Source organism: Ipomoea nil, unplaced genomic scaffold (assembly GCF_001879475.1).
Source record: "Ipomoea nil cultivar Tokyo-kokei standard unplaced genomic scaffold, Asagao_1.1 scaffold1576, whole genome shotgun sequence".
Taxonomy (NCBI): Eukaryota; Viridiplantae; Streptophyta; class Magnoliopsida; order Solanales; family Convolvulaceae; genus Ipomoea; species Ipomoea nil.
Window position 1 is genome coordinate 2,392,153 of NW_017618004.1, and position 23,988 is coordinate 2,416,140.

Consider the following 23,988-nt stretch of genomic DNA (forward strand, 5'->3'; position numbering starts at 1 on the left):
ATAATCTTAACATAATATATAATACACATAAACTCTTAACATAATTCACATAAACTTTTAACATCATACACATAAACTCTTAATATAGTACATATAAACTCTTAACGTAATACACATAAACTTTTAACATAATACACGTACAGTTTTAAAGCGCACAATGCAATGTGCATTTTGATGCACAGTATAATTTGCCACTCCACAATATAATACGTAGTATATGTTATTTAGTTTGTGTCGACATGGGAAATATCTGGAAAATATCTTAGATATGATCTGTCACCAGTCGGTCGCCTGCCCCACGGTAAACGGCAGGTGTACCCAGCAACCGTCGAGCATGAAGAAAATCGACCTCGCGAAGCGAGGACGGCGACCTACCGTCCAGTCGAGGGTGTCCAGAAACCCCGACTCCCAGTCCTCGCCGTCGCCGGAACCACGGCTGGAGGGCTCGCAGCCCGACCCTGGTGGTCATCCGCGGCAGGGGAAGCGGAAGAAGAGGAGACCGAAGACGAAGACGAAGATGAAGATGAGGATGACAAAAAAAGAACGAGGGGAGAGGGAAGAAGGACACGATAATAAGTGATATATCGGAGGAGAAACTGACCTGAGAAGGGAGCGACGACCGGAGATGAGCAGAGTTGTCTAGAGGAAGGAAGAGTGCCGGAAGTGCGGAAGTTCGAAAATTGTAAAGGGGGAAAAGAGAAGGAAGGTCGAGGTATTTATAGGTTGGGATGACCGGCGAGATCGTGACACGTGTCCTCGATCTAACGGAGGGGAAGAGTGACGTAACGATTGACAAGACAGTTATGAGAAGACGTGTCTCAGAACCCTAACCGGCGGAACTCGATGAATCATCATAATGGCACTAGCGACCGTACCGCTTCACAGAACCAGTCGGTAAGGCGCGGGATCAGTCAGAATGGCGATGAGATATCGACCGGGTTCCCGGTTAACCGGGCTAGTGTTGGGAAACAAGGCGGCTGGGATGCTTGTGTTTCTTTGTATTTTCTTTTTACTTTTTCAGGCCATCGCTCGGCTAAACCTAAAAAAGTCAGGCGTTCAGGTGTGAACATGGTACAACACTTAGTAAAAGGGCAACACCGGTAATATCCGAAAGAGTACTGGGAGATCGTGGCCAGCCGGCTCTCAACAATCGACCACCAGGAAGTACGACTGCCTGCCTAGATGAAGGTCAGTTGGCTCGAGCAAACGGGCATATGCGACAGCTGGTGTGTCCCCGACCGAACGTCTTACAAGATTCAGGCGGGCGACCCAGATCCGTAGGCAGCGCGACTTAGGCGGGGAACCATTCAGGAAGTTTATCGAGCCATCAAGCTTCGCAGTCGAGACATCTTCGCCCAGGCATGACGACCCCTCGAGAGTTTTACAAAATTTTTTTTTACAAATTTCAGTAGGGTCAATTTAGTACATTAAATTATTTTTTATATTTAGAAAGTTTCTCGAGAGTTTATTAAATTAATTTTTAAAAATGTCCAGAGGGGTCAATTTAGTACATAAAATTATTTTCTATATTTAGAAAGGTTCTCAAGAGTTTATAAAATTATTTTTTAACAAATTTCAGTAGGGTCAATTTAGTAGGGTCAATTTGATTTGATTTAAGATCACTTTCAGGTGGTCGGAAATTCCATAATTTCTAGTAGTGACACTTTTTGATCAACTACATACGAAGATAGACGACCGAGATCGAAATTTGATCAACGGGCAAATAACTTTTATCAGGTATAAATACCCAAAAAGACTTAAAGACCAAGGCAAGAAGTTTGGCGAACAAATACGATTACACAAGAGAAAAACATACAATACGTTAATCAGCCACAAAGGGGGAAAGTGTGTTTCATAGAAATATATTCAAGTCTGCGAGAAAAATATTTTATTTCTTTGTAAACATCTCTACTGAGTGTAGAAAGAGGGCGGAGTAACAACATGAGTGTGAAAAACCCTGGTTGATCGAGTGTATCTTTGTGCGTAGCACTCGTTGTAAATGGCAGAGTAACAAGAGGAGCTTGTACGTGAAAACCCTATAGAGCGGTACTTTGTGCGTAGTTCTCGTGGTGTAGGAATACAGCTTGGTGCAAAGTACTCGGGGGGGGGGGGGGGGGGGGAGGGAGGGGAGTAACAAGAGGAGCTTGTGAAAAACCTTGGTGGAGTGTGGCTTTGTGCGAAGCACTCGTGAAGTGTCAATGGACACTAATTCACTATTGTATATGAGTGAACAAAGATAGTGAATCTCTCCTTTGGAGTTAAAGGAGAAAGTGGAGTAGGAGAATTACACCATCTCCGAACCACTCTAAATATCTATCTCTACTTTACTTACTGCTCATTTATTTGTGCATGCTTATTATAACTGCCAACTAACGCGATTACTATTCATCGCATATCGTTAAGTGTTTGGGATTGATTGTTCCCACATTTGCATGCGAGCCAAACTTTGCATACATCTCATTTGAGTTATATCAGGTGTTTTGAACATATTGCATGTTTAGAATCCATCCTTGAGCACTGCATAATCAAGCATAACACTTTACCATTTATCTTTTTCGATGTGCACTCTAATGATTAGTTGTTTATACTTGTTACTTGGAGTTGAAATTACCAAAGTGATATTTGTCTTATAAAAGTTTAAAAAGTTAGAAACGTCTATTCACCCTCCTCTAGACTTTTCACCACTCATTCGGGACCAACAATATATATATATATATATAATTGAGAATATTGTAGTAAATTGATCCATATACCCTAAAATATAATAGTTAACCAAACAAGATAATATTATATTACACAATTCAAACCAAACACATAAAGGTAATTTTACATTCTCAAAATCTCATATTACCTTTCGGGAGATAATCATATTACCTAGGTAATTTAAGATTCCGTGAACCAAACACCCCCTTAGAGTAGGGGGCAACAAAACTGCGACTTGGAGTTAAAGTTGCATCTCCTACATTTATTTCATATTTTCCATTTTTATTTCAACATCAAATTTATACTTACTTTATCAATACCCTGTTGGGAACTCGCAACTACCAAATCCTGCAAACAAAAACATATTGTATTTTAGTTAAATAATAGTGCATTCCATCATTTTAGTACCAACAAGAATTAATTAATTCCATATTTGAGCCAAACTTTGGGATAAGATTATAAGAACACGCCTAAATAAAAATAAAATTTTTATATTAAAGAAAATATTAATTGTTGGGAGTAATAAGAGATGCTTACTGGGAGGCTGGGTGACAACGTAGCCAGCACCACCGAAGTAGCACGTGCCAGGGCCACGTGCGTTCTTCTGGTAGTAGCTGTTGAAGGCGTAGGAAGCGTGGGCCACAAGGGTGTTAGGATTGTAACACGTGGACCCGGGCTGAATCGGACCGCAATCCGCTGCTCCCTGGCCGCAAGCGTAGTCCAGCGCCACCTGGAGCCTCTCCGGCCCGACGTCGCCGTTGGCCACGCACCACGTCGGAGGGACCTGAGCTTTACTCCCTCTATTCCCGAGGGCCGCTAGCGTCAGCGGGACGTCATAAACCTTTTGCTCGTTGGGATAGAAAAGCCCGTAGTTTCTCTCGGAGATGGGACCGGACTTCTGGTTCTCATTGAACAGAGAGAACAAGTAGACGCTAAGAGGCTCGTCGGGCCTCAAGGGGGTCCCACCCCCCGTGAGCACTCTTCGGACCAAATTCCCGTTGTACGCCGCTGCGTTCACGGCGCTCGCGGGGCCCGTCTCCCCGTCGTACGCCGCTGCGTTCACGGCGGCCTTCTTCCCGTTGTACGCCGCTGCATTCCTGTTGCCCTTCGACGGCCATCCGCTCTCGGAAATCACCACCCTAAAATGGCCGGGTTTGACGGCGTTAATGGCGGCGTAGACGGCGTCGACTTGCGCGTCGAACAGGCTTTTGTAAACAAGGCCATTGTTAGGATCCACCACGCCTTGGTTATCTCCGAACACCGCGTAGTCGAGGGAAATCTTGTCGGTATTAGCTTCATAGGCGTAGAAGGGGTAGGCGTTCAACATTAGAAACGAACCGGTTTGCTCGAGGAAACTCAGCATGGGCTTAATCACCGGAATCAGCTCCGGCTTGAACGAACCGGAGGAAGGAGGGTACGAAGTTTGCATGGCGCTGAAGCCGATGGGCGAGGAGACTTTGACGGAGGGAGCGACGCCGTATTTGGCCAGAGAAGCGTAAACGTTTTTCATAGCCGGCACGAGGTACGGGGTGGTGTTCGCCGGGTCGACGAACACTTCGTTGCCGACGGCGACGGTTTCGATGATGGACTTGTACGGTACGATGTTGGACTGGACCCACCGGTCGGTGAACGACTGGCTAGCCGCGGCGGCGGAGAGCTGTTCGTTGGGAAGCGCGACTGTAGTGGATATTCCCGATCCGGAAAGCGCGTCGAGAACCGTGGAGTCGGTGTCGTAGAGCTTGACTTTGGTGATTCCCTGACTCTTGAGCAACTGAACAACCTTCGCCGGAGAAGGAAGGTCGTCGGCGATTCGGCCGTAGTTGATTCCGATTGAGCCGGAGCCGGAGACCGAATGCCGTAACAAAGAGAGAAAAAGAGAAGCGAAAATGCAGAGGCTATACAATCTTGGAAACGCCATGCTAGAAGGAGAGAGAGATGAACGTGAAGACGATATTCCATGCAATTATATAGAAATTAAGGAAGAGAGGGTGCCAAGAGCTTGTGCTCAGGCACCAAGTTGATTCTCATAGGTTAGTTCGGTATTAATTATTTATATTTTAGTAGGTTAAGAAAATAGTTATGAAAAGATATTACATTGTAACAGAGTTGGTAGCACGGGAAAATTTAGCTCAGTGGGGTGGCTAAGGTGATGGCAGTGGAGGCCACTTATGCATTAAACATGGGTATTTTAATTGCCTAATTGCAATGCAAAGAAAATAAATACCCACTTATGAAACTTCCATATCTAATTATTTTTAATTATTTATCTCTATTAATTACTAAACATTGGTAGTATTTATATAGGGGGTTTAGTAAATGGTTGTTAGTTGATTGAGTTAGTGAGTTTGATTAGTTGATCGATAAGATTAGTTGATTGTATAAAAGTGATGTATGGGAAAGAGGTGGTGAGTAAACGGGTGTAAATTTGTCGTTCCGCTAAGGATTGGGACTATAGCACGTACTTGAGTGATAACTAAGGTCCTAGGCACCAAAGTATTGGAACTCACAAGAATCCAAGCAAGTTCAAATTCATGGTTGAGTACGTCAAACAATTAAATGCTAAAAATCTAGTTAAGACAATGCAAATTAAACACAAGTAAACACAATAATAAAAGATGGTCTCAAATTAGGGGATGTTGCCTTCTAGATGCTTTAACAACTTAGGGATTAGGGGAAAACATCAACCAAAGAATCATAAAGGCAATGCACATAAAAATCCTAGCTTAAAGTCATTTTTCATAAGCTAAAGAACAATGATTAGAGAAAGGATCGCCCCACTTTCGTGGTGTATCAATTTCTAGCTCTTAAAGCACAAAAGCATTTAGGCCCTCAATTCTTCCCTATTTTCATAGAAAGAAAATGGGTTTGAGAAAGGAGAGGCTTGAGTTCTTCACCCAACTTTCATTGTGGAGAATAACTATCCAAAAGCAAGCTAATAAGAGTTACGTACCAAATATTAACAAGATTCAACATAAATCCATTTCAAACAAATGAACCCTAGCTAGGTTAGATATCTTCCCCCTTATGCAATAATCACCTATTTAGCATCTAGGTTGGCAATATCACCCTAATCCAATCCCAAAAACGAACTACTCACACTTCATAAGCATAAATAACAACAAAGCACAAGAAAGTATCACAAACATTGCACAAAAGCTTAAACAGAAGAGTGAGAAAGCTTCTCTATTGAAGATGAAAAATTTGTGGTTGATTGAATCCCACTCCAATCCATTCTTCCAAAAGGCTGAACCCCAACCTTAAGGGCCCCCCACACCCCGGATCCCACTCCAATCCATGATTACAAGCTTTGTAGATGAGTTAGAGATGAAATACTAGACTAATCTAAGCTAAGGAAATGAAAGGAAGTGAAAGATGGGTTTTTGGGGTCAAAAATCCACTTTTAAATGAGCAAAAACGAGCTAATATGAGTTGCAGAGGGCTGGCCACGGGCGTGGCTTCACCCGTGGCAAGAAATGCAGTGTGTACTGCCCAGTGGCCACGGGCGTGGCCACAAGGCAGTATGCACTGCCTGTGCACTGAGTCTGTCTTCTAGGTCATTTTTTACCCTCGAAACGTTTGAATTAGCTTTTGGTGCTTGAATCAAAATTGCAGCCCTTGAAGATAGATTTCCAATGACACAAGAATCACTTCAATCGGACATTTGTAGCCCGAGATATGATCCAAAGACTATGACATCGACGTGCAGGTCGGGAATTGCAATGCATTGATCTTTTGCTTCTCTTTTGTTTTGGTTTGTTCAAATGACTAAGACCATTGAAAGCACCATCCTAGACTCCTTTGGAAGTGTTGCATCCATCTCCATAGCTTCATATTTAGCTCTCATTGACTCCAAATTCATCCAAAATGCCTCAAAAGCACACAATTGCCTGCAACTCTACAATTTATGCATCAAAAGATATAAACAAAGGAATTAAGGCACTTCTTTGCATAAAATCAAAGTGTTTGTCACTCAAAATATGTCTATACAAGGGGTAAAAATATGGACATAAATGCACTTATCAAAAAGTATTTGGTAAATTAGTTGTTAGCTGATTACATATAAAATGACTTTCTCAAGAAGTTGATCGAAAAAAGCTACTTTGAGCAGCTTTTTGAATTTTAGCATTGTGAAGCAATAAGTTGTTACAAAAAGTTAATTAATCAAACACTCATATTGATTATTTAACTAAGTCAAACAGCTAATAGTGGTCAAATAAGCCAAATTTTGGTGATAGGCTAACTATTTATTTACCAAACAAGGCCATAATCAAGGAAGCTCTTATATCTTCTCAAATATTCTATCGGGTTGGAGTGTGGGGTCCTTAAGGGTTGGAATTCAATCTTTAGGGGCCGTTTGGTTCACGGAATATATGTTAGATTACCTTTTGGAATGTTAGATTGCTAGGAATGTTAGATTCATATGTTTGGTTAAAATTGAGGTATATAATATATACATGTTTGGTTTAGGGGATATCTTTTATGTTATAATTATTATTTTTACTTTGAGTTAATGTTGGACTTCAAAATGACGTCGTTTTTGTAACCATGGCGCACACGGTTGCACAGCATAACGCTCTGTACATAGACATGGCGTCTTTGTGAGAAAAAGTGGAGTACTTACAGTCCCGCATAGGCTTAGCTCAATGATTTAGTGAGTAGTAGAAAAATTGGAGTCTCCACTCTTCTTGTTCTTCACCCTTATTTTATAGCAGGAGAGTGAGTGGTGTAGGCTCTCTACCATAATGGGGTTTAAATGGGTAGTTAGTGGGGGGTTATGGATAACTAATGGGCAATTTAAGTGAGTAGTGGGTTTTAATGGGTGATAATGGGAATAATGGCTATGATGGGTAATTAAGGGGTATTTATTTGGGGTTTATGGAGGGGTTTTGGGTAATTTAGTTTAGGGAGCCGAAAATCGATCGGTTGGTTACGTCCCGATTTGTTGCTAGGTGGTCCAATCGGATTCCCATGTTGGGTATCCATCACATACATTTAAGATAGTTATGTCAATAAATCCTATTTAAATCCTCCATTTAAGTTGTCTCTTCGGGATTCGACCACGTAAGATATTTCTAAGGTGATGTATCGATCTCACAAGGTTACATATGATAGTCTACGTTAATATATAAGATTTAGATCAAATCTACACTTACATATGAACTAACTTTTGTGGTGTAATTAAGATCTGGGTACATAACTGTCGGGTCAGTTAGCGGGGTGGTGCCATGTTGTATTGGTTTTATTTTTAGATTGTTACTACTTACTAAACATTTTCTTTACTTTTTTTTTTAACTATATTATTTTAAAAAATTGCAAAGAATGATTCAAAGTGGATGTTTAGGTTGTGAGATTTGATTGATTACATTACTTACTGCATTATATTGGCTTTAATTAGCTGCTGATCACATTAATATTGATTATTGTTTCACACTCATTGGTTCTGCATTCGTCAATAAAATCATTTAAGTATTTGTGAATGTTAAAGATTTTTAAGTTGTTGTTCCCAAACTCCAGTTCTAGTTTTTGCTATAAGTTATAAGTTTAATCTTCAGTTCTAGTTTTTGCTAATAAGTATATGAAAAGTATAGGTTTAAGTAGAAGAAATTTATTGAAAAAATAAAAATCAATATGAACAAGCAATAATGAAGTAAAAATAATATTATTTCAAATTTTTAGAGGAAGATTGTAAAGTTTAGGAGAGAGAAAAAAATTGGTAGAGTTTTAGGTATGAGGAAAATATGGGATAATGAAGAAAAAATTAATTTTATTAAATTTAGATAGGTTTATAAAGTTTAAATAGGGAGAAAATAGAGTTTAAATAGAGAGGGAAAACATTCAAAGTTCTTAGAAAGAAAATTTTGAAATCTTGAGGTTGATGGTTGGATTTCAACTATTTATATTTGAGAAGGAAAAGTCTACAAAAGTCTTAAAATTAAAAAGTCTACAAAAGTTCGTAACTTTTTGAATACCACATGACTTTTAAAGACTCTCTAAAAGTCTTAATCGAATACCACACGACTTTTAAAGACTCTTTAAAAATCATGATTGAATACCGCCTGACTTTTAAAGACTCTCTAAAAGTTTGAATTGAATACCTCCAAACTTTTAAAGTTCATAAAAGTCTTTAAAACTCTATGAAAGTCATGATTGAATACACCCCCCTTAGTAGATTGATAATGTGAGGGGAGTGTTATTATGAAATTATTTTTGTATTAAAAATATATACAGTTATGCAAGATATTTAATTAGTTATTCAAATCAAACTCAAAACAAAATTAATATATATATATATATATATATATATATATATATATATATATATTAATTGAGATGAATTATAACACTCAATTCCGAAGGAAGCTAAGCACAAAAATGTGGACTGATATGAAGTGTAACTGTGTAAGATGCACTCAACTGAAAAATATAACGAAAATATATGAATTGAGATGGAGGGTAAAACACATTATACTTTTAATATGCTACTGAGATGGCATATAAAATACACTGAATATGCAATCATCAACTCATCAAGGTTGTGTGCATAATGTTATTCTCACCCAAGAAGTGATCCATTCTATGAATAAGAAGGGGGGAAAAACAGGTATCTTAGTAGCCAAACTTGATCTCCGGAAGACCTACGACAGCCTGAATTGGAATTTTTTGGGTAACACGTTGAAAGAATTTGGATTCTCAGAAATGTTCGTTCAATTACTCCTCTTTACAGTGTCGCACACCAACATATCTATTATTTGGAATGGGGAGAAGCTGCCTTACATTCAGCCCAAAAGGGGTCTGCGTCAAGGCGATCCCCTCGCGCCCTACCTCTTTATCCTTGCCATGGAAAGACTCTCTTGGGATATTCAAGAGAGGGTAACAAACAGGACCTGAAAACCAATCAAGCTCACGGGAGGACGGCTGAGCGTCTCATCTTTTTTTCGCGGATGATCTTATGTTATTCGGCACGGCGACCGAAAAACAGATGGAAATCATGATGGATTGCATGAAAGACTTCTCATATCGGTCATGTTTGAATATTAATCTTTCCAAATCTTCGGTTTACTGCTCCGCTAATACTTCTAACAGAACTAAAAGAATAATTGGGGAGACTTCGAATCGGACTCCTCCAGATTTTCAACCAATGTACATGGCTCCTTCCACGTTTGGGTTCGAAGGAATTGCGATAAACAAGGCTGGCTTCACGATCACGCCTCCAGGGGATCCCACTTCTGCCACATGTTATGGGAGATGTGGAAGGCACCTTCAGCAACGCCTGGAGTGAACCGAACGATGTGGTGAGGCGAACGTCAGTTTTCATAAAAGAATACACGCTCCACCGTAATGTCGACAATGGTTTCAAAAAACCTTGCGGTAAATGGGTGGGGTGGGCTCCTCCTATGACTAGTTGGGTAAAACTTAACAAAGATGGTGCAAGGAAAGGTAACACAGGCCATGCAAGTGCGGGATGGTGCAAGGAAAGGTAACACAGGCCATGCAAGTGCGGGCGGGCTGGTACCTGGCTTGCCGGTTTTAATTTCTAACCAATATCGGCATCACATCCAGTTCTATGGCCGAGTTGTGGGGCCTTCGCGAAGGCCTAAAGATGGTAAAACAAATAGGCTGGGTAGGGTTATCGTAGAAATGGACAACGACGCGTTCGTTAAAATCTTGAATAGAGACACCCCACCTGAGCAAGCAGACACTCCTATGGTGACGGAATGCCTTCACTTAATGGCCAACTTGAGGTTGTTTAGTGTCTTACACATCTTCAGGGAAGGAAACAGATGCGCGGATAAACTTGCCAACCGGGCAAGACGCAACTCGAGGAACGTCCATTCTAGAAGAACCTCTAGACAGCATCATTGGTCTTCTTCAGGCAGATGCAGGAGGTGCTCACACCCGTAGAATAAGCTAATGGGGGCATAGCCCCCTCCAATGTACCCAAAAAAATCAAGGTTGTGTGCTTATAACAATCATTATACCATGGACTATGTTCACCTTATAAGGTGGACCAGTGACATAAAGTACATTTTTATTATATTAACATTTTTAATATATTAAATATTCATTTTTTGAGTACTGAAAATGCATTATTTAGTATATTAAAAATGTACATTTATTCATAATAAAAAGGAAAAAAGTAAACAACACTAGGAACTTGTGCAAAGGGCTCAACCAGGAGGATGTTAGCAAAAATTAAACTATTGACAAGCTCAATGGTGAAATAATGTGTCAGAATTTGGTTGACAACCAAAGTCAACAAACTTATTAAACACCTCATAAGCTGCCTTGCCCTTACCAAACCTTGAAAAGAAAGATTATTGCATATAATGAACAAAACATGATTGGAAAATCACTAAAAACTTTCATAGTCATGCTTAGACATTTGAGTTAATACCTCAATTTTACACGATAAAATCCCTAACTTTACAATTTTTACTCAACTTAATCCTCAGTTAGTTGGTTGCCAAAAGTGGCAATAAAATCAAAATTTCCGATTTTGATTTTTGAAGTAATTCGACCATCGATGGTAGCGTAGCTAAGCATTTTCCCGACAACAAGGAGAATTAATTGGAAGCATCATTAAACTTCGGTTCCATCCAAAAGATAAAATTGGGTAACTTCTTAGACACCATTTCTGTTAATTCCCAAACTATACTACATGGTCTACCTAAGTCACAACCGTTCCAACTAATAGTACTCATTGAGATTGGCGGGCCTGGATCCCAGAGCCTGCGAAAAAACAAATTTTTTGAACACCTATATGGAGTGCAATTAAAATTGTATTCTTGGCTAAATCAATATGGACAAGATTCAGTGGAAGCATCAAACCACGAATTACGTATGAAGGGCAAAAACCAAGAAAGCCCAATCCATCATCACTCGGCCTTCAACCTCAATATCTCCTTTGCTGTCCTTAACCTAAAATATGGCATGTGCTCCTACAACCAAAATGAAGTAGCATAGGAAGAATACCAGTATTAGTACATTATTATTATTATTATTATACCAAAATCCCACAATCCAAAATGTTTCTTGACTTCCCTTTCATATGCTCTATATATGTTTTCAATCTCATAAAAAGCTTCTTCTCACCTGGCTAAAACAAAGTCCCTTGTCTCTGCTGTAAAAATCAACATACTTGATCATAAACATGCCACAGTCAAACCTGGGTACAATACAAATGCCAATTCACATTATCAGATGAAAGAAACTCAAACATAAGGCAACAAAATCAGTAACGTTGGACTTAACTTCACTATTCTGGAATGCCCAACATAATTTGGAGTTCAAAACATCAAAATGCCTCTCAACTCTTTAATCACTCAACAACATCAAACAAAAATTGAAATAGTCATAATGCAGATTGGATATTTTGGTATCACACCGCTCAAAATGGAGGAGCAATTACAAAACATATTTGCAATGGACCAAACACCCCGGGGGGAGGGAGCAGGAGGAGGATGTCACAATGAGGTGAGGGAAGGGAAATACATGGGGGGATCATCTAAGGCACCAAGGCTGTAGGCAGCTAGCCAAGTATAATTCTTCACATTATTAACCTGTACAAGTCTATACTTCCCTCAAATGTCTCTAGTGTTCAATACCAATTGCCTCATTTTCAAGGAAGACCAAATGTAAGACATAGAGTCTAATCAGAAGGTTGCTATTACAGAAATGGAATACCAAACAGTAAACTTTTAGGGAATAGCAGAAATAAAATAGCGCGTGGTCACAAATCTAACTATCCAAGGGGGATTAAGAGGGAAATTTGCAATTCTTGCACCAGCTAAGCAGATGCTACTACCTTTATCTATCATAAAACCCAACAAAGTAATCAACTTTTGCAAGAAAAACAGGCTATCTATCATTAAAGCAAAGGGTAAAGCCAGCAGGTAACAGCCAAATAAATATTTTCTTTCTATAACAGGATATAGAAAAGAAAGAGAGAGAAAAAATCTTTAAGCTGTTTGACCACTTGGCCACCCACCCATTTTGTTGCTCAGGAAGGTCTTCAACAAATTCTTGCTCCCATGAACTAACATCAATCAGCTTCCCACTCTTGTCCTTCACTTCATCTACAAAGTATTTAGCCTGTAGATGAATACATAGGTAATATAATATGTATTTTGTAATAATTAAAGGGGGAAAAAAATAAAAATAAAAATAAAAAAGAAATCCAAAGCCCTAAATATACAAGAGAAATAGTCCTTTTCTCATTCCCTTTATTGGTCATGGTTAACGAAGTATGATCAAAGATCAGTAGATCACCTCTCAGGAGAGGGAGGACAGAGAGACGAGGAATGGTGACAAGTGAAAGTAAGAGGCGTCAAATGGACAGGTTAGCCCGAAGTCCAATCCAGACCCTCACTTGGGCTGGGCCGAGTGATCCATTTATTACAATGAGCAGACTAGGGCTAGCCCACTTTATATTACAGACAAGGCTGAACTTTAACTTTTGGCCCATGGACCGGGCCGGGCCGGTCTAGCATGTTGACCCATACATTTTTTTAAAAGATATAAATAATATAAAATACATATACATATACTTTAAAGGACTAATGGCCCATGGGATTATCACATTATAAACTGTGAAATTGATTTTATGTCTATTAAATTGCTATGTATTAACTATTTAGCTAGCTAATTGCCTAACTAAGCATACTAATTAGTAATTACTACTACCTTAAAATATTTTAAAGTTGTAAAATCTTATTTGTTTCAAATTGAAAAAAATATTCTTACTACTACTTAGTAGTTAGTAGTTGCAATTTGTAAACTTAATCTTATTAATGTTACTACATTATTGATTCCTTCATTTTTCTTGTAATAATTCTTAAGTTAAATAGTTGAAAATAAATATGTAAACTTGTGAAGCTAATTTAGTAGAAAGAAAACACAACTTAAATGAGTTATATACTTATATATAATTTTTAATTTTTAGGGTTAAAAACCGGGCGGGACTTAAATTTTTATGTTTCCAACCAGGCCAACCCAGTCCAAAAAAAAAAAAAAAAGGGCCAATGACATGCCGAATGGGGCCAGCGCAAACCTGCCCGTTTGGCACCTCTAGTGAAAGTGAAGAAAATAAAAAGGTAAGAACATGCAATCTTTCTTAAATAAAATTCATTCACATATCTGCAAAACTTACTAGTATTGGCATAACACAAGGATCTCTTCCCCTCAATGAATCAAGATACTGGAACTTTCCATCCTTCTTGTTGATGACAGCTAAACACCAATGCACTTCTTTGTGGATAGGAACAAAAATCTGAGCAGTTAATACAATACCAATTCACACTCAAAATTTCTGGTTATGTAACAACAAGAAGGCTTAACAATTATGAAATTTTACTTTGTCACATTCAAGTAGACAGTACCCCAATTTCCGTTGAGAAGTCCATCTTCGCACAGATTGGTAATTGTAGCCACCTCTTGTTAACTAAGCACAATAAATTACCAAAATATGTTGGTGGGCACAATCAGATAAAATTTTATTTATATAAATGCATAGACACAAAAGTCATGTATGAATTATAATCACATGAATGATACCACATAAGCAAAAAAGTTAAACTCACACTACATAGGATCTCATCCAGGGAGCAAAGCAAAATGAAATTAACAACCACAGGGTATTTTGGAGTTGTTAGTATTGAACACAATCAACTACAGAAGAATGTGTATTTTTAGAAAATTCTTAGAAATTACTCAAATTAGTCACCAGTTACCATTATAAACAGAAACAGACAGAATGTTCAGGCATATTATGTTTTTCTCTGTTTTTTTCTTAATAATGTTTCTGAATGAAAAATAAAGCCCTTGAAAATGGATAACATACACGCTTGTAAAAGAATGTGTTGAAGAAATGGCATCTCAGGAACTTTTGGGGCTCCTGTTTTTCTCTCTCTTTTAACAGCTCAAGATAGACATTAATAACCTGCAAATGAAGAAATAATATACTTAATGGGGCAATGGTTTTAGGTACCTTATTCAATTTTTATTTTTGTTTTAGAAATTACTAATCCAACCACCATCCATAAAGCAAACAAAATCAGACACATCACCTCATCATTCAACCATGCCCCTGGTTTCAAACACTGCAATAACTTCCCAGTAATATCAATGTTGGAATTCTCATGAGTTACCAACACATTGTGCCTGCAGAAAGTAAAACCAATAAATACAACATGCTCATATTTCAGGAAATAATAGTAATAAAATGACAGTCCATTCTAGAAAACCTGCAACCCCACCTATTGGAATTAGATAAAGCACAAGCAACTTCAGCATCTTCTTCCTCAGTGAGAGAGACAAAAGGTTCCTGAATTAGACACAGTACCTCCTTCACCTCCCCTGCTTTCTTCTGAGTCTGCAAATGCAATCGGCGTTTCTCAAGCAATTCGATATCAAACTTGAGCCTTTTGAACATATCATCTTTCTTATTCACGGCATCAAGCAACTTCTTGTACGATGGGAGGTCCAGATTATCCAATTCGGTAACGCCCGAAGAACTAGAGGGTTTAAGTGTCCTCTCCTTCTCCTCATCCTCGTTTCGTACGGAAGCACCCAAGATTTCCACTTCCTCATCACCATCCTTTGGAGGATATTCTACTCTCACCTTCTCTACAACCTCAACTTCTTCATTATCGACCTCAATCACATCCTCCTCTTTCCTTACATACCTCAAACAGCGAAATGCACTCTCTTTCGCCCTCTCGTACCGCTTACTCAAAAGACTCCCACTTCTACTACCCGGATTCTCCTCTCCAAAATCAACCTTGCCAGAAAAATTCCTCGAATTCGCAGAGAATCGGAACCTGGTTTGTCTACAAGGAGCGTGGACTTGTCTCTTTAGCTGGGCGGTAACTTCCGGGTACCGGAAAAACCTCGAGATTGTGGACTTTGCAGAAATGTGTGGTGCCGCGGAATCGGGAGGCTGGTGAGCCGGGGAAGGTGAAAGCTTGGGCTTTTTGGAGACGTGATCAAAGTTGGGAGAGAGAGTGTCGAAATTTGAAGTGAAGAAATCCTCGACCCGTATCCGATTCGGAGCTAACGCCTCCATTGCAGAAGCTCGAAAAACCGGCACAATCTTCTGGAGAAGCGCGGATGCATCCAGATCCAGGTCATAACATAAATTTTGAATGAAGAAGGATTTTGTCACACTTTATGAGCGTTGTGAGAGTTTCATTAATTAAAAGAAAAATAACACTTTTTTTTTTCCCAAGTTATATGCTTATAATATTTTTTTTAATTATTTATGTATTTATATTTGTTTTCTCAATTATATTAAAAGTGACAATATCTCCACTTGTATGTTAGATAGATATTTTTATCCTTAAAATTAAGTATTTCATTTATTTTTCGTTTCAAACAAATTATTGTGTATATATACAGATGACCATACTCAAAAAAATGTATTAATAATCACGGTTCAGTTTGAACATAACCGGACTCGGTAGCAACCGAATCGAAATAGTCAAAACGATTCTGGTTACGATTCATAACTAAAAAAAAAAGTAAAATAAAATAAAATAAAATAATTATTGAACCAACTTGGTTTGAACCGTCAATTCAAAATTTATTTTTTTATTTATTTTGTAAATTTTATTTCTTATTTTTAAAATAATATGAATTGAACAATCAACGTTGAAACATAGTTATGGCATATTAGCCACTGTAGCTCCGCCCCTGCATGCTAGCCATCTGAAGTGACACGTTTTTCCAACCACAGCTAACGTTGGAACATAGTTATTGCATAACTTTGTAGTATAATAATAATAATTATTATTATTATTATTATTATAATAATAATTATTATTATTATATATATATATATATATATATATATATTATAATTATTATTATAATAATAATAATAATAATAATAATAATAATAATTATACTACAAAGTTATGCAATAACTATGTTCCAACGTTAGCTGTGGTCGGAAAAACGTGTCACTACTTTTATATATATATATATATATATATATATATATATATATATATATATATAAATAAAAGTAGTCAAATATTTTTTTGAGTTAATTACCAAAATGGTCCCTCGACTATAGCGAAAGTACCGACTTGATTTTCGACTTATTTTCTTAACCGATTCAGTCATCAACTATTCAATTTTTGATCTATATAGTCCTCCGTCTGTTTGGGGGTTAAGTCGTCGTCTACAGTGAGGGCAAAATGGGACTTTCATTCCTGACATTTTCTTCTCCACTTTCTTTCTCCAGACATTTTTTTTTTTTCTTTTTTCACATTCTTGTTTCGGATTCATATGTCTGTGCCAGCCACACCGTCGACAATTCTTGCATTTCGTTGGCGTTGACTCCCTTAGTGTAGAACACGGTGGTCTACATTTACAGAGCCTTTCTGTCGAGCTGGAAGAATATTACGAATAGGGTTTCTTAATGACAACCCGGCAACCGCCGCCACCTTCAACCTGAACAAAAATGCTCGCTTATTTCGGAAGAAAAAGGACATTAAATTGTTCAATTTCGAAAATTCCAAGGTTGAAGGCTTCTGGGATTTGTCTGCCGCCCACAATTTCGTCACCCCGAGCCAATCCATATTAGCTAAATCCGCAACAATTCATCACACCCACCCACGATCCCCAAAATCCGCAACAAGAGCAGTGTCGGTGTTGCTCTATGACTCCCGACGGTGGCCTGATGTGTTCGGAGGTTTTGATTCCATGGTGAGAGTGTCACGAATAGGGGAAGCTCGGACTCCGATACCAAGGTGACTGAAATCAAAGGGAAGACAATTCTGTATAGTCGGCATTCAGCAGCCATAACTTCTGTGTCGTCGAATGAGGTGTCTTATGGAGATTTACAATTGTGATCGATGAGCGAGGAGTAGCAGTTTGTAGGTGGAGTTGAAAATGTCAGGAATGAAAGTCCTATTATGCCCTCACAGTGAACGGAGAGTTAACCTCCAAACAGACAGAGGACTATATGAGTCAAAATTTAAATAGTTGATGACTGAATCGATCAAGAAAATAAGTCAAGGACCAAGTCGGTACTTTCACTATAGTCGAGAGACTATTTTGGTACTTTACTCTTCTTTTTTTTTTTTTTCCTTTTCATATAGGCAATAAATAAATTTACAAAATTAGATAGATTTTGTTAATTAAAAAATTAAGAGTTCCATAATAAAAATATACGGAGTAATAATTTAGAAATAGGTACCCCTGATGTAGTATGTACAATGTACCCTACCGAGCGGGACTTTTAAAAAGGGGCGTAGACTCGTACAGAGAGTCATACAAAAAATCCCTCAATTTTGCTGCGACGGCGAAAACCATCCAACATTAGAACAAGAAGAAGAAGAAGAAGAAGAAAGGAAAGATGTCGTCTGGAATCACCCAGCAGCAGCAGCAGGAGGACAAGAAACCCCCCACCGATCAGCCCGGCGTTCATATCAACCTCAAAGTCAAGGGCCAGGTCTACCCTCTTTTCCACTCTCTGCGCTCGCTTATTCATACTCTAAATTTCGAATTCTTTGTTTTGATTTCTTGTTTTTGGTTTTCGGAGCCTTTTTTCTGATTTGCGTTGGGTGATCATCTAGAATTCCTTGTCTAGTTGTCTTCAACTGCGTTTTCCTATTCCAATATTCATTAATCTATGTTCTAGTTGGAGGTAAATGCCCATTCTCTCAAGTAGCAAGGTATTGATTATTCATTATCGTTCATGGATGTAAAAAATTGTTCTGTACCCACAAAGTGCCAAGTACTGGAACTGCTGTTTGTGTTTATTAGTGTTTATTATTCATTATTAGTGTTTTGTGGGCAAGATGTTATTATTAATGATGGTTATCTTTTCAATTGTTTTCTTGATTCTTGTCATGCAGCTAAACTTTTGTGTCTTGCCATCTTATATTGGCTAATATGTTCTAGCCTTTTCTTTGTATTTCCATGGAATACATTTAACTTCTCTTGTAAACCAATGAAGTAGGAAAATTGGTAACTTTTTGGAGGGCATCAGACTTTGAATTGGACAGAGCAGGACTCTTTAGTATGATTATTTTGGTGCTCATTTTGTATTCTATTACTCTGGTTTCTGGTGGCATTGTTGTCCTCATTCAATGTTTATTTTCACTTTTTCAGTTCCTTTTGGTTCACAGGAAACAATGTTGAATACTAAAAATAGTAAGAGACATGGTACATTTTGTAATTTGACAAAATTTTGAGCCATCTCAAGTACAAAATCTGATATATTCCCTTGTACTTGAAGCTGCTAGGAAGCTCTATTTACCTTTTATTATACTTTTATCTTTCTTTAGGTGTCTTTGTGCAAAGACCATGATTTGTATTTATCTTCCTTAATTTGTCTTTGTGCAAATACCATGATTATTTTTTGGGGTGACAAGAGAAACCTATAATCACTATCCGAGAGTGTGCACCTGGTAAACTCTGCATTGTGACCCTAGTCGGCAAAGGACCACAAGAAGGTAAACCAGCCTAGGTTGTCCATAGCTAGCCAGTTCAAACTAAGATGACTAATAGGCCGCTTTCTTGTGAGTCGAACATGTAATCTCGTTGACCAACTTGATTAGGGTTGTCCCTACGTAGACCATGATTTGTGCATAGATGTGCAGTGGCAACTGAAGTTCCATTCTTATGAATTCTTTGCTGCTAAAGTGTGAAATGTTTCGACTTTTGCAGGATGGAAACGAAGTGTTTTTCAGGATTAAGCGAAGCACTCCACTAAGGAAGCTCATGAATGCATACTGCGACAGGCAATCTGTGGATTCCAACTCTATTGCATTCTTGTTTGATGGTCGCCGCCTAAGAGGCGAGCAGACTCCTGATGAGGTCTTCTTTCTTCTCCCTGTTTTTTCAATCATTTTTCTTTAAACTTCCCCACAGACCATAATGTGTAGCCATTTGAATTCTGTTTTGCAGTTGGAGATGGAGGATGGGGATGAAATAGATGCTATGCTTCACCAAACTGGAGGTGCTACCATTTAGCTTGTCTTGAATAGAAATTCAGAATTTTATCCTACAATGTTTCTTCTGACATTAGTTAACAAGGATTTATATGATTTGTTCTTTATGATACTACTAGTAGGAAGGAATGCTTATTGGCTTGTGTAAGTAATGCTAGTTGGTTGCCCTATATTTCTATATTTTAGATATTGATATTGAATTACCAAATTTTAAAAATTTACCATTATTATTACTATTATGGGAATGTTATGCTGTGCAACCGTGTACACCATGCAAGGTGCACACGGTTCCAATTCATAATTTCTATATTATAGATTTATAATTTTTATATTGTAGATTCATAATTTCTAAACCGTAGATTCATAATTTAGATACAGTAGATTCATAATTTCTATATTGCAGATACATAATATTTGTATTGTAGATTCATAATTTCTGTATTGTAAATTCATAATTTCTAAACTGTATAGTTATCAAATTATGAACATATAGTTCCGCGATTTGTGAATACAGAGTTCAACAATTAGGAATATGAACATCGAAAATTATGAACATAGAGTTCTGTAATTATGAATGTAGAGTTCAATAATTATGAATATAAAGTTCTAAAATTATGAATATATACCTTTATAATTATCAACATATAATTCAGTAATTATGAACAAAAACGGTGTGCACCATGCACTATGCATGGTGCACACAGTTGCACAACATAATTTGTCACTATTTTTACCTCAAATGTTTGAACTTTTCCACAACTCACAAGCCTAAGGACAGGTTAAAAAAACCTTCACCATCTGGGATTAATGATTAAAAAGAGTTTTATTACCACAGTGAAAATCTTTTAGCTATGTAGCTTTATCCAGTTTCTTATTACAGTAGATCATAGTTCTATATAAGGGTGCATTTACTAATTTGGATAAATTAGGGAATTGAAATAAATAAATAAATAAATAAATATATATATATATATAAATAAATATATATATATATATATATATATATATATATATATATATATATATATAGGATTATATTCAAATACAAACAGGTCTTAAAATACAAACGTTTCATTAGGATCGTTGGATTTTGGGATTGAATGCCCAGGATTTATTTAATTATTTATGGTGGGTTTTAATAAAACAGTGTCTTATTTTACGTTAAGGGGGGTATTTTGGAGTTTTAGATTTTTTTTTAATCGCTTCAAATCCTAGAGATATTCAATCACCATCCATTTACACTTCTTTCACGGACTCTCTTTCTCTCTCCGTCGTGACCTTGCGTCTGCCTAGGATTTTCTCGCCGTCGATTCGTTTCTTCATCAGCAGCCCGGACGATGGTCGCAGTGGGGGAGACCGCGGGGGAGCCAAGCGTGGGGAGCCACCATCTCGGATTGTAGGACCAGGTATGTTTTGCCCCTTTACTCCTTTGCGAATTTGGTCTCGTTTTGTGGCTTCAGATTTTGTGGGTTGTTTGTCAACGTTGGTTGATAGATGGTCATTATGCATGTGTGTTTCCATCATCACTTGAGTTGTGTGTGAGGGGGGGGGGGGTGGCGTACGGTGCTTCACGGCGGTTTAGGACGACAAAATTACAGTAGGATTTTATTATTATTATTATTATTATTATTATTATTATTATTATTATTATTATTATTATTATTTTGCTTGTACTGATGGGATCAATTTTTTTTTTCTAAATATAAGTTTTCATAATTTTATTCCTATTTTTTCTATTTTCATTCCGTAAATCAGATGTAATGTTAATGTTTTACAGTAGCTTTGTGTATGCGTGTGAATATATGGATGCATTTGTTCGAATTTTTGTGTGCACGGTTTTATTAAGTGTCATTTGTTATTTGAAGTAGAATTGGTCAGTTGCAAGGTTGTCTTATAAAGTAATGAGTTTGCTGTGGGCATGCTTGTGAGTAAATTGATGCATTTGCTTGGATTTATGTGTGCACAGATTTATTAAGTGGGATTTGTAATTTGAATTAAAGAATTGGATAGTTGCAAGGTTGTGTTATAAAGTAATGAGTTTGATGTGGGCATGCTGGGGAATAAATGGATGCATTTGCTAGGATTTATGTGTGGGCAATTTTATTGAGTGGCATTTGTTAGTTCAATTATAGAAAAGGTTAGTTGCCATTTTGTGTTATAAAGGAATAGATTTGATTTGTGCATTTTATTCCTATTTTTATTGTTGTGAATAAATGGATACATTTGCTGGGATTTATGTGTGCACAGTTTTATTAAGTGGCATTTGAAGTTTGAATCCAAGAATTTGTTAGTTGCAAGGTTGTGGTATAAAGTAATGAGTTTTCTGTGTGCATGCTTGTGAATAAATGGGTGCATGTGCTGGGATTTATGTGTGCACAATTTTATTGAGTGGCAATTGTATGATCAATTTTAGAATTGGTTAGTTGCAAGGTTGTGTTACTGTTTCGAGTTTGGTTGGTTTATAACTCATTATTGTTTTCACTCTTTTCCTGTTTGCTAGGGTGGTCCCACTCAAGAGCATGGTGATGATGGCATGGGTGGTGTTTTAGTTGGTCCGGATACTGATGGGGTTGTTCCTAATGGGGGTCGAGCTTGTGCTGGTTCGGAGGGTGGTGGCCCGCGGGTTGTGGAGGAACATACGCATGTTGATGGTGTTTCCATGGTGTCTGATCTTGTGTTTGAGGGTGCTTGCCCGAGGGGTTTTATTCCTAGTTTTTTTATTTTTATTCTGTAGATGTATTTTTAATTTTTTATAGTAGCTTTGGGCATGCTTTTGAATAAATGGATGCATTTGCTGGGATTTATGTGTGCACAGTTTTATTAAGTGACATTTGTATTTTGAATCCAATAATTGGTTAGTTTCAAGGTTGTGGTATAAAGTAATGAGTTTTCTGTGTGCATGCTTGTGAATAAATGGGTGCATGTGCTGGGATTTATGTGTGCACAGTTTTATTAAGTGGCAATTGCATGTTCAATTTAGAATTGATTAGTTGCAAAGTTGTGTTATAAAGTAATGAATTTGATGTGCGCGTGATTGTGAATAAATGGATGCACTTGCTGAAATTTATGTGTGCACAATTTTAGTAAGTGACATTTGTAATTTGAATTCAAGAATTGGTTATTGATGCTCACAGAGTTACGCCAATGTGCACACGAATCCACCAACAAACATTAGAAACTACTGTTACCTAAACAAAGGGAATTAGTTTAGAAGTGTAGGGCTGTGCACCTTGAATTATAACACTATGCATTCCGACAAACACAAACGCAACCCAAACCAAAGTAAACACCAAAATTACACTAAACGAGAAGCAATTAATACCATAAATTTGTCAGTAATAAACACGCAACCAAATGTGAAGAAACAAATGTCAAAGGGACCACATGAGGGTACACGGGTGCAGCCCATACTTAGCCATAAGAATGAGAACTCAGCAAACTAAATAGTGGCTTAATCACCCATAAACAGTAACAATGGTAGCTGAATAAAAAACCCAAAAGGTAGCCATACGACGGCAAAAACTGCGAATTAATATCCATTAAACCAAGGACATGAAACCCACTCCGGACCTTCGGGATCGATGACACGAATTGATACACCCGAGAGGTATCCCTAGACTTAAGTAAATTGAATTCTGATGTTGCAATTTCCTTCATGTAGCGTAACCTCAACTTCTTGAGCTGAGCAATGTTACATTTGGTAAGGCCTCCATCTAGCCACTCCCTGCCCCATATAAGACTACATATGACGCGTGACATAAACCCCGCAGTCAACCTTATTCTTGCCATCACGCCCCAGTAGAATGCTAGTTCGTCTTCTAGTGTTGCAAATTGTTACCCGTCAATGGGGTGCATTCGCTTTTGCGAGTGGGTAACCACTGTTTCATTCCATCTGGTAATATGACCATTTCTTAATTTGTTACTCCTTCTCCGATATGCTCTTTGACTATAAATCAAAAGTGTTTTGCGTAAATATTAGTAGCATTGTTCGGCACTGGCAACACTGTTAGAATTGCATATAATATAAACGAGCGAATCTGTGAATGCGCATGTTCAACCCACGGTCCAGGGTGTGCAAACGAGAGTAATAATGTGTGCACTCTGTGACCAAATCAATACAACCTCTACCCCCACCGTGTAGTCAGTCCATAATTTCTAGTTTTGCAGATTTGTATTCACGGAATTCCATCACATCTACGACGAGTACGTACTGAGTAGGAGATTCACTACTTGTGACCCCAAAAAAATTATACCAATAATAGCGGTCAACTATATGGTGTAATTATCTGAATTGGCATCGTCCATAGAGTCTAAGTTGGCATCG

General features: G+C 37.8%; 3 protein-coding genes across 6 annotated transcripts in view; 1 reads left to right on the forward strand and 2 right to left on the reverse strand.

The window, feature by feature from the left end:
* Window positions 1-15,847, reverse strand: part of LOC109190448 (putative ubiquitin-like-specific protease 1B) — a 26,478-nt gene extending 10,631 nt beyond the window's left edge. Inside the window, exons 1-9 of one of the 4 annotated variants that reach the window (XM_019340933.1) lie at window positions 14,958-15,846; window positions 14,769-14,862; window positions 14,543-14,641; window positions 14,057-14,143; window positions 13,853-13,972; window positions 12,692-12,795; window positions 11,797-11,869; window positions 11,533-11,642; window positions 11,268-11,433 (exon numbers count right to left, since the gene is read on the reverse strand). In XM_019340933.1, coding sequence (XP_019196478.1) covers window positions 11,580-11,642; window positions 11,797-11,869; window positions 12,692-12,795; window positions 13,853-13,972; window positions 14,057-14,143; window positions 14,543-14,641; window positions 14,769-14,862; window positions 14,958-15,766 — 1,449 coding nt within the window. In that variant the 5' untranslated portion in view covers window positions 15,767-15,846 and the 3' untranslated portion in view covers window positions 11,268-11,433; window positions 11,533-11,579. The other 3 variants (XM_019340932.1, XM_019340934.1, XM_019340935.1) reach the window with 3 other exon arrangements.
* Window positions 2,763-4,650, reverse strand: LOC109190450 (glucan endo-1,3-beta-glucosidase 13-like). The gene is made up of 2 exons (XM_019340936.1): window positions 3,241-4,650; window positions 2,763-3,051 (listed from the first exon to the last, which is right to left on the reverse strand). Exons 1-2 carry the CDS (start codon window positions 4,619-4,621, stop codon window positions 3,017-3,019), a joined length of 1,416 nt encoding a protein of 471 aa, XP_019196481.1. The 5' UTR covers window positions 4,622-4,650; the 3' UTR covers window positions 2,763-3,016.
* Window positions 15,848-17,940: 2,093 nt separating the features above from the next.
* LOC109190378 (small ubiquitin-related modifier 1-like) lies at window positions 17,941-19,903 on the forward strand. Its single transcript, XM_019340842.1, has 3 exons — window positions 17,941-18,160; window positions 19,381-19,530; window positions 19,621-19,903. The coding sequence occupies exons 1-3, from the start codon at window positions 18,065-18,067 to the stop codon at window positions 19,684-19,686; spliced, it is 312 nt and encodes a 103-aa protein (XP_019196387.1). The 5' UTR covers window positions 17,941-18,064; the 3' UTR covers window positions 19,687-19,903.
* The last annotated feature ends 4,085 nt before the right edge of the window (window positions 19,904-23,988 follow it).

Excerpts from the sequence above, each read along its gene's own strand:
- LOC109190450 (XM_019340936.1), bottom strand. The coding sequence starts at position 4,621 with ATGGCGTTTCCAAGATTGTATAGCCTCTGCATTTTCGCTTCTCTTTTT. Across the intron at positions 3,052-3,240 it reads CGTTGTCACCCAGCCTCCCA|GATTTGGTAGTTGCGAGTTC; the intron begins GTAAGCATCTCT and ends TTTTGTTTGCAG.
- LOC109190378 (XM_019340842.1), top strand. The coding sequence starts at position 18,065 with ATGTCGTCTGGAATCACCCAGCAGCAGCAGCAGGAGGACAAGAAACCC. Across the intron at positions 18,161-19,380 it reads ACCTCAAAGTCAAGGGCCAG|GATGGAAACGAAGTGTTTTT; the intron begins GTCTACCCTCTT and ends CGACTTTTGCAG. Across the intron at positions 19,531-19,620 it reads GCGAGCAGACTCCTGATGAG|TTGGAGATGGAGGATGGGGA; the intron begins GTCTTCTTTCTT and ends TCTGTTTTGCAG.